Source organism: Arachis ipaensis, chromosome B8, assembly GCF_059453495.1.
Source record: "Arachis ipaensis isolate K30076 ecotype BB chromosome B8, ASM5945349v1, whole genome shotgun sequence".
Taxonomy (NCBI): domain Eukaryota; kingdom Viridiplantae; phylum Streptophyta; class Magnoliopsida; order Fabales; family Fabaceae; genus Arachis; species Arachis ipaensis.
Genome location: NC_142443.1, coordinates 88,214,095 through 88,225,417, shown reverse-complemented (window position 1 = coordinate 88,225,417; position 11,323 = coordinate 88,214,095). Strand labels below are relative to the sequence as shown.

The following is an 11,323-nucleotide window of genomic DNA, read 5'->3' as shown; positions in this document are numbered from 1 at the left end:
CCACACAAATTCATAGATCAAAGTATTGGTAGGATTACATGTCACTATATCCATCCAACCCCCAATCTAATCCAATATGAGAAAGTAATTCTAGCATGAATTCTTCATTCCTCTCTCAAGGCTCCAAAGAATTCCAATTACGGATAGCTTCTCTCTCAAGACAACTACCCAATTGAATTAAGACCGAAAGCTTTCTAACAAAATCAAGAGAGAAGAAGAAGATGTAAACTACTATTGATCCATTGAATTACAATAGAGCTCCCTATCCCAATGAAAGGGGTTTAGTTATTCATAGCTCTCAAAATGGAAAATGGAATTGAAAGATACATTCTGGAAATTAAAACAGAAACATGAAGAGTGATATCTGTGTAAAAGTCCGAAAAGGAAAAAAAAGTTCTTCCTAACTCAAATTCTGAGCTATTTAAACACTCTCTTCCATTGATCTTCAATCTCTGAATTGGGCTTTTGGCCTTGATGGAATTGGGTTGAATTTGTTCCAATTGGTTTCCCTTGCTGTTGAGAAGAGATCTGTTTGAATTGCAGATTCTGATGCTTCACGTTGGAGTCAACATTTGATGGCCAATGTTGACTCAAACGCTCTTCAGAAAAACCAGATAGCTTTGCTGTCATTAGCGTTTGACTCAACGTTCGAGGGCCAACGTTCTGCTATCCACGCGTACGCGTGCTTTGTGCGTTTGCGCATAAGGGGCAAAAATGATCATCCACGCGTGCGCGTGGATGCAAAGATTTCATTTTCCAATTTTAAAACCATGCAGGGGACGTTGGCCTCAGCGTTGGACCTCCAACGTTCCCTCCAATGTTGGCATATTCACGCGTGCACATACTCCACGCTTACGCGTGCTGTGCTATTTTTCCCCATCCACGCGTACGCGTCAATGACGTGTGCGCGTCGATTCTAATTTTTCATTTCCAAATTCTGGGATTTTTATCGCGGACGTTGGAGGCTGCCATTTGAGGCAACGTTGGACCTCCAACGTTCGTTGGTGACGTGTACGCATGACCCACGCCTACGCGTGGATGGTCAATTTTTCTATTCCACGCGTGCGCATGACTCACGCTTGCGCGTGGATATTGAAATTTTGCTCTTTCACGCGTACGCGTCGCTCAAAAATTATTCAGCTCCAGAATTGAACATTTTATCACCACGTTGGGGTTAACGTTGGATGTCCAACGCTCCCTCCAACGTGAACACCAGCTCATTATGCAGAAAATCGTTCTGTTACCTTCCAACGTTTGAGGCAACGTTGGTGGTCTAACTTGGCCACCAACGTTGCTTCCTCCTCATCTTTTCCAGGCTCCTTCTTCAACCTTCTTCCATGCTTTCTTTCACCTATCATCAACCAATACATGCATCAAAGCCTTGCTTAAGTTATGAGAAATTTTATCATTCTTAGCATACAAGTAATTATAGCTTAAATTATCATGAAATTTCATCAAATTAATCATGGTTGAATGAATCTAGGCATACATGAATTTCTACCCAATTTGCTTACTTATAGCTCAAGAAAGTGCATAAAACCTATTAAAAATAAAGAAAAAGCTAGGGAAACTAGCCTAAGATGCCCTGGCATCAATATCTTCTGCTAGTTATGCTTGCATATTGTTGCCGTTTTGTTTCTCTGCTTTCATTTGATAATTTGTATCCTAGAAATTCTATTTTTTAGGATGTCTGACAGAAAAGGAAAAGGCAAAGCTACTGCCAGCACTGGTAAGAGGAAAAGAGGACAATCATCCGTTGCTCTAGCTAGCGGATGTCCTCTCGGATGAATCTTGGCAAGAAAAGAACTTCACTAATCAAGAAAAAGCTGATCAAATTGTGCTGGCTAATGACCCAGTTAAATTTGCAAATCTCCACTGTGAACTCAAGTTTCTAGTCTTTGCGAAAAAATGGCATCTCTATTTGGAAAAGACACTCAAAATACCAACTGAATTAAAGAAGTACACTGAATAGCAGATCAAACAGAGAGGTTGGGTATTTCTGGAGAGAGATATGACAGAGGTAAACGCATCATGGGTCCGTGAGTTCTATTGTAACTATTATAAAATGGCCCTTGATGAAGTGCAGCTTAGGGGAAAGCAGATTTTAGTCACTGAGGAGGCGATAGAGGATAGCCTCCACTTCCAGCCTAAACTAGATGATGCAGATGGTTATTAGAAGGCCAAGGAGTCTATTAGATTCATGAGTTTTGACTGGGATGCTGTCAGGCAAACCATAGCCATTGATCCTGATGTTTCGTAGGCTCTGGGAAAGTCAAAGTTAACTCCACGGGGTATAAAGATCATTTATCTCAATGATGAGGCTAGGCTGTGGCAACAGATACTGAGCAATTATGTGATGCCTAGTACTCACGAGTCAGAAGTGCCAGCTGCCATGATCATCCTTATTTGGTGCGTTATGGAAGGAACTAAACTATACCTTCCACGGTTTATTAGAAAGTACATGGCTGGAGTTCATGTTCGAAGCACCCTACCATTTCCTTATCTGATCATCCAGTTGGCTCGTCGAGCTGAGGTGCCTTGGGAGCTAGAGGATGAGAAGCCAGCAATTGCCGACTGCAAGAAAGTCATTCTGCACGGCAAACGATTCGGACCTTTAGGCCACAGACTACCTACTTCTACTACTTCTACTGATGGGGCCACATCCTCAGTAGCACCTTCAGCGCCGGCAGCACCACCTGCTGCCACAGCACCATCATCCGCTTCCCAGCCAGTCTATCACCTGGTGCACTACCTTTTTGAGCGCCTTGATCAAATGGAGCACTGCAATAAGTGGCGTTATGAGCAGTCTGAGCATCGCAATAAGCGACGCTACACCCATCTGAAGCTGATTGTGACGACTGGGCGTACTGACATCCCCTCCGAGCCTGACACACCATCGGAGCACTCTGAGGAGGAGGATGAGAAGAAGGAGGATGAGCAAGAGGAGATCCAACAGTAGGCACAGCACGACGAGCCTCAACATGAGCAGCCTGCAGAGCCATAGGCACCTACACAGCCAGAGCCCACAGAGCCAGCAGCACACCCTTCAGTGGGCGAGGACCCTTCACACCCAGTTTGACAGAACATCGAGGACGATGCTATGATATAAGTGTGGGGAGGTCGCCCCCTCTGGCAGATTTTATTTTGGTGAACTATTTCATACTTTTATTCTATTTTGCTTTATTTTGTATTATTGTTTTATTTTATTTTATTTTATTTTATTTTACTTTTCTTTTAGTACTTGCACATTTCTATTTTATTGTACTCTTGTTTATTTTTACTTTGTTGCATTTTTCACTTTGGGCTTGTATATATCTTAGATATTTAGCTTGAATTGCACTTTTAATTTATTAGTTATGATGTAGAAAAATATGGATTATTAAGTTTAGTTTACCCTTTTGGCATATGAGAAAATTGGTTTAATTGAAAATAGGGAGTAAACTAGAAATTTTTAGCTTTTCATAATCTCAACAATTCATTTAGTATATATATTAATAAATGTTGGTCAATTGATGAAATTTTCAAGGAATGTATCTTTTTCTTAGAAAAGGCATTTAAGAATCACATTGGTTTGAGTTAAACTTTTTGTAACATGCACGATATATATATATATATATATATATATATATATATATATATAATTGGAATATGATTTTTGAGCTAAGAACACACAACCCGTGAGTTTTTTAGCTTAATTGCATGGTTACACTATTTAACCATAATATTTTATTCTTGTGTGTTTTCTTCTCTATGATTGCAATCTATATTTTGTTCCATTCTATATGTCCATTATTCAGTGTATGTTCATGCTTGTATATGATTGAGGCCATCATTTAATATTAGCTCACTTATCCCAAATAGCCTACCATTCCTTCTACCTTTGTTTGCCACTTTGAGCCTTTTAACCCCCATTTGTTCTATATTTTACCACATCACTAGCCTTAAGCGGAAAAAACGATTAATTACTTCATTCGAATCCTTGGTTAGCTTAAGATAGAGATTGTGTGTCAATTAAGTGTGGAAAATTGTGGGGAGTTGGGTTGATAAAAAAGTGTTGAGTTTTATTGACAAGATATTGGGAATTTGGGTGCATACTCTTGTGAGACTAGAAAGACCATGTGCATTGATATGCTATGTTATGTTTACTTCTATGTTAAAAAAATATTATAAATAAATAAATAGTACAATATAAATAAATAAATAAATAGGGGACAAAATTACCCCAATGTTAAGTTAATAACAGGTCATTGCATATGTGGTAAAATTAAGGAAAATTTGGTATATGAGTGTGTGAAATATACAAAAGTGAGATTATGGGTAGCTAGGCATGATTTTAGAATTACATAGAGTGTGTGTGTGTTAGGTGAAAGCTTAGGATAGTCAAGGATTCATATGATAGCTCACTTGGGCATATATATATCCTCACCCTTACCTTAGCCCCATTACAACCTTGAAAAATCTCTCATGATATTTGTATTTGTACACTTGATAATTGTTGATTGGTTAGATGAAGAACAAAGTTTTAGAAAGCATGATTAGAGGAGATTTGAGTGGTTTAACCCCAAACACTTGAATGATTAGAGTGCATATACAAATCCAGTGAGGGTTCAATGGCTCATTTCCATATGCCCATATTTGATCATTGCTTGTCTTGCAAGTTTGTGAACTCTTTTGATTAACTAAACTCAATTGTGAATGTATTTTGATATGATTGATTTAGCCCTTGATTGTGCATATATGATTTCTTGAAAATTTGACTCAATTTGACCACATGTATACATATATATATAGTAATTAGAATAGCATGATGCATGTAGGTAGCTTGCATTTAGATAGGTTGCATTACATAAGTTCCACCATTCTGCCTTCACTCTTTTGGTTCTCTTGAGCTTAGCATGAGGACATGCTAATGTTTAAGTGTGGGGAGATTGATAAACCACTATTTTATGGTTTATCTTGTGCTCAATTGAGTGGTTTTTATCAATTCTTTGCTCACTTATTCATATAATTGGCAAGGTTTTACAAATACTTCCTAATTTTGTGATATAATTGAAAACATGTTTCCTGAGCCTTTAAATTGTCAATTTTAATTACCCTTTATTACCATTCGATGCCGTGATCTATGTGTTAAGTGTTTTCAGGCTTTATAGGGAAGGAATGGCTTAGAGGATGGAAAGGAAACATGCAAAAGTGGAAGGAACATAAGAAAATGAAGTTTTTAGAAGCTGGCAGTGACGCGTACGCATGGGCAACGCGTACGCGTGACTAGCGCAGAAGACAAGGAATTTTGCCAAGCGACGTGTACATGTGACATATGCGTACGCGTGACATGCGTCACATGCAGAAATTGCAGAAAGCATTCAGGGCAATTTCTGGGCTCCTTTTTGGCCCAGTTCCAAGCCCGAGAACACAGAATAGAGGCTACAGAATGGGGGAATCACTGATCATTCATTCATACAACTTTCATTCACATAATTTTAGGTTTCTAGATGTAGTTTTCTAGAGAGAGAGGCTCTCTCCTCTCTCTAGGTTTTAGGATTCTTAGGTTTAGCTATTTTCAATTTTAGATTTCTACTTTACTTTAATTTAGTTTCTCTTCTACTCTTATTTAGTCTAGCACTTTAGTTTACTTATTTCTCTTGTTGGTTTGTTTATTTTCCCAATTTGGTTTATGAACTCCATGTTAGATTTGATTTTCTATTTAATGCAATTTGAGGTATTTTATATTTATGATTGCTTTCTTCAATTTATGTTATTGATGCTTTCAATGGGTTGTTTGGATTTTATTATCTCTTATTGCTTTTCTATGCTTTTATGTTGTACCTTCCAAGTGTTTCATAAAATGCTTGGGAGGGTTTTAAGTTAGATTTTTTATATTTTTGGTTTTGGTTGAGTAATTGGTGACACTTGAGTTATCAAACTCCTTTGTTGACTGATAATTGAAAGTTGCTAGTTGTTTTGGATCCCTCTAAAGCTAGTCTTTCCTTAGGAGTTGACTAGGACTTGAGGAATCAAATTGATTTATCCACTTGACTTTCCTTCATAGTTAGAGGTTAACTAAGTGGGAGCAATGGACAATTGATGTCACAATTGATAAGGATAACTAGGATAGGACGTCTAATTCTCATACCTTGCCAAAAGCTTTCTTAGCTATTAGTTTATTTTCTTATCATTTACATTCCTTCTTCAACCTTTCAAAAACCCAAAAATATATTATCTCATAACTGATAATAACTACACCTCCCTGCAATTCCTTGAGAGATGACCCGAGGTTTAAATACTTCCGTTTAATTTTATTGGGTTTGTTTTAGTGACAACCAATTTTTTGTATGAAAGGATTATTGTTGGTTTGGAAACTATACTTGCAACGACGATTTATTGTGAAATTTTAAACCGTAAAAAATCTGTTCATCACACGGCATCTCGATCATTCACGCATACGCGTGACACGAAGCGTACACGTGAACCCTTCCCTGTTTCACCCACCTTCTTTCTTCTCTTCTTTTGATTTCTTCCCTTCTTCTCTCTTCTCTTCTTTTCTTTCCCTCCTTTAACCATCATCCAACACTACCAATCACCATCTATCACCAACTCCTTTAGTTAGTTAGTTAGTATTTATTTAGTTAGTTTAATTTTTGATTAATTTTCTATTTTTCATTATAGGTGTTGGATTATTAATTTTGTTTGCTATCTATTGCTGCTGATTATTGATAAGATGTTATTTTAACATCATTATTGTTAATTTTCATTGTTGGACTTCTTTTATTGAGGCTACCTTTTGTTACTTGGTTTTGAATTTTTCATGCTTAACTTTTTTGAATACCAAGTACTTGTAAATTGCTTTCAAGCAGCTCAACTCTTTTGAATTGCATGTTTTGGCCACCATGGATTCATCATCCATTGTTAGGCAATTGTGTATTATGAATGCATTTTTTTAGGTGATGCTTATTTATGAATGATCTTCATTTACATCACCTATTTCATGCATTGAGATTTTGGAATTGTGGAATTGGATCGAAAGCTTACCTAGTGACAAATTTTTGAGCTTTCTAAACTTTGTGGACCATTCTTACAATGTGATGGATTTTAATTTCTATCTCTCATCTCCTAAGTTCCATAGCACCCATGTGTTCCACTTCTATGTCACTTAGGTGTTGCAACAACTTCAATATGCGTCATTGTTTGATGTGTGAGCTTTATATTTTAATTAGTTCATTAAGTTTCCTTGCACATCAATCAATGCACATTCATTATCCAATTCAAAATTGCTTGATTTTTGCTTGAATGCTTTTATTCTTCTTCCTTCCTTGTTTGGTTGTCTTAACCAACAAGTTTTCTTTGAAGTATTTCAAGTACACTAGAATGAGTGAAGTGCACCATTCTTTTGCATAACTGTGGCATGGCTTTTAAATACACGGGTGGGAGTTCTAAACCGCGCGCAATCTTAGAACTCACACGCCTATTTTTCATCAATGTCACACTAATTTACTCACTCCATTCTAGTAGTTCTTACTTCATTCCAACAATTTATGCTTCCTTGCTTTTGCATTTACTTTTCTTACTATCCTGTCTTCTATTTTCAGGATAAGTCACCATAAGCAAAAACGGAAGTGGAAGAAAGAACACACAGCAACTGGTTAATCCACCAGCTGAAGGTGGCAATCCGAAAAGTCGCCGTACCCCCTTGCTCATCTTTGAATGCACCAAGGACAGTGCAAACTTTTAAGTGTGGGACGTCCTCATATCACTCGGCATTTTTGGGTGACAAATTTCTAATCCTAACACTTTTGCATTTCATTTTTAGGTCTTTTAGGATTCTTAGTTGCGTTTTCTTGTTTTGCATATATAATATAATAAGCTTAGCCAAAATAATGAAATTTTCCGAGGATTTTATCTATAGGGTATGCCAATTGATTTGAGATAAAAAGAAAATTTTTTTTTTAGAACTTGCTTGAACTATACATTGTGAAACATGATTTTTGAGCTAAGAACACACAACCAAGTGAGTTTTAAGCCTAATTGTGTGTTTACATCATATAACCAATTATTTTCATTCTTGTGTGTATTATTCTCTTTCTAGGATTGCAATCTTTGATTTGTTTGATTCTTTATGTCCATTATTTTGTGTATGAATGCACTTATATGATTGAGGCCATTGTTTCAAATAGCTCACTTACGCAAATAGCCTACCTTTTATCTTCCTTTGTTAGCCAATTTTGAGCCTATGCTAAACCCCTTTTGTTCTAAATTTTAGCACATTAGAAGCCTTGAAGCGAAAAATAATATCCCTTCTTTGGATTTTTGATTAGCTTAGGCTAGTGAGAGTGTTTATCATTCAAGTTTGGGAAAAATTGGGAACATTGGGTAGAGATGAAAATGTGTTTTTGTATCTTTGTTGAAAATATTGGGAATTGGGTACATACTCATGTATTAATCATGTTTAAACCATATGCATTGGTATCTTTATATATAATTCATCAAAAAAAATGAGAAAAAAAAGAAAAAAGAAAAAAATAGAAAAGAAAAAGAAAGAAAAAGAAAAGCAATAAAAAAGGGGATAAAATCTCCTAAAGTAAAGTTCAATAATAATCAATGCATATGAGTTGTGATAAAAAGGGAATGCATGAGTGTGTGAAAAATTGAGAATTATGGGTAGTTAGGTTTGTTTAGAATTTTATAGGTTGTCATAGGTTAGGTGGGAAATTTAAGTTAATCAAAGATTTAAATTTCTAGTCCACTTAACCAAATACAATCTTACCTTGACCCTAGCCCCATTACAACCTAAGGATAAGTCCTCATGATATTTGTATGCATGCGTGAAATAATTGTTGGTTGCTAGATGAAAAAAAAAAATCTTGGAAAGCATGATTTGGGGAGAATTGAGTGAATCAATCCCATACACTTGAGTGACTAGAGCGGATACACATCTGGTGAGGGTTCGATCGTTCAATTACATGTTTCCACGCTTGATCATCTCCTTTCTTGCAAGTTTGTACATTCTTTTTAATAACTCAGTTCAATTGTAGATTTGACTTGATTGCTATTGCTTTACCCCTTATTTTCATATATGTGTTCTTGGGAATTGATTTATTTTGACTAAGTGGTTGCATTCATTTAGATAATTGCATTTAGATAGGTTGCATTTAGGTAGTTTGCATTGAATAAATGTTGATACCTGATGAATCCATATTATACGATATATTTTGGTTTAATTTGAGTGGATTTCGTCACATAAACCCACATTTATTCATCTAAATAGCATACTTTTGAGATTTCTTCCTAAATTGTGCTTAAAAGTGAAAACATGCTCTTTTGTGCTTAATTTAGTCAATTTTATTCACTTTGATCCCATTTGATGCCTTGATGTATTTGTTAGGTGATTTCAGGTTTCCAAGGCAAGCATAGGTTGAAGAAGTGAGAAAAAAGCATCCAATAGCGAAGAAACCATGAATAAATAAAGTTTGGAAATTCCAACATGTGTGCGCACGCACAACTATGTGTGCGTACGCACAAGGAAGATTTGCGTGCGACGCGTACGCGTGGGAGTGAATTGCACTAAACGACGCGTACACGTGATCCGAGTCACGTGAGCTCATTAATGCAAATCGCTGGGGAGGATTTTGGGCCTTCAGAACCCAATCCAATCCATTTTTGAAGCTATTTGAGGCCAAAGTGAAGCAGAATGAAGGGGGGCAATTAGGTTTAGGTTTTCTTATGCTTTTCTCTTAGTTTTCTAGAGAGAGAAGCTCCCCCTCTCTCTAGAATTAGGTTAGATTTAGTTAATTTCTCTTTAATTTCTGTCTTTAATTATTGTTTTAATGTAGTTTCCTTTATGTTTTCATGCTTTCTTGTCTTTATCTTGTTTATTTCTCTTGTAATTTCCTTTCTTTTGTCATTTTCATGTTTATGGATACTCTTGTTAATTTTCATTTTCATTTAATGCAATTTATGTTTTATGATCATTTATTGCTTTCTTTAGTTGTTGTTATTATTTTCTTGCTTTTAGTAGTTAGATTTTATTTTTTTGCAATTTAATATTATTTTATTTTCATGCACACCAAGTGTTTGATGAAACGCTTGGCTTAGTTTTTACATAGTTTTTCCTCACTCTTGGCTTGAAATTGATGACTATAGTGACCCTTAAGTCATTGATGTCCATTCTTGTTTGATATATTAGAGTTGTTAGTTAATTTGGTTTTCCTTGACTCTAAGTGACCCCATAGTGTTAACTTAGGACTTAGGGATTGGAATCAACGATGCCTATTTGACTTATCCTCGATGTAGGGTTGACTAAGAAGGATTAACTCTTCATAATCATCATGTGTTTGTGGTCAATGGCTACGATAGGTAACCTTAGTTCTCAATTGCTTGTCAAGAGGTTTCTTGCATTTGAAGTTTTATTGCTTTGACTTTAATTCCTTGCATGATCATTTAATTGCTTTCATTTAATTTCTTGCATGCTTGTTTTACTTCCTTGCCATTTACATTACTTGCATGTTTATTTGCTTCATTGTTGGTTTGGACTATGCTACTAATGAATTGACACTTGTTTTGATTGATTCCAAACTATACAAGAATTCTCCTTTGTCAAATTTGACGCCGTTGCTGGAGAGTTGCAATGGCGCTGTATTCCTGGCTATTGTACATATGTGAATAGTGTGTGATAAACCCCAATTTTATGGTTTATATTGTGTAGAATTTGGGAGTTTTTGTCAATATTTATCACACTTATTCACAAGAAATGCATGGTTTTGTGTTCTCTTCCTGATATTGCTTCATGATGAAAAACATGCTTCTTTTACCTTAAAATTGCTATATTTTGATTTTCTTCTATTGCCATTCGATGCCGTGATGTATTTGTTAAGTGATTTCAGGATTTATAGGGCAAGAAGGGCCTAGAAGAGAGAAAGAAAGCATGCATAAGAGGAAGGAACATGAAGATTTGGATTTTAGGAATTCCAGCATGGATGCGCGCGCGCACCTCGCGCGCACGCGTGGATGAGGATAGTTGGAAGGGGCGCGCAAGGATGGACGCATCCGCGTGGATCAGAGAAATCCCACCGACGCGCACGCGCATATAGCGCGCACGCGTGGATCACAAAAGCAATCGGCGCGCACACGCAGAAAGCTGCACGTGACCTCATTAAAGGAAATCATGCCTGGCGATTTCTGAGGCTCATCAGGCCCAAATTTAAGCTGTTTCTGCATGGAAAAGACCCAAGGATGCTAGGGGAAAGGGGGGGATCAATCATTTTACACTTAGACACAATTTTTGCTACTTTTTGGTTCTTTGTTCTTATAGAGAGAGAAACCCTTGTTCCTC

The 11,323-nt window shown here is 36.6% G+C and overlaps 1 protein-coding gene across 1 annotated transcript; it reads left to right on the top strand.

The window, feature by feature from the left end:
* Positions 1-2,416: 2,416 nt before the first annotated feature.
* LOC148548750 (uncharacterized) lies at positions 2,417-2,959 on the top strand. The gene has a single exon (XM_088495656.1). It carries the CDS (start codon positions 2,417-2,419, stop codon positions 2,957-2,959), a length of 543 nt encoding a protein of 180 aa, XP_088351782.1.
* Positions 2,960-11,323: the final 8,364 nt, after the last annotated feature.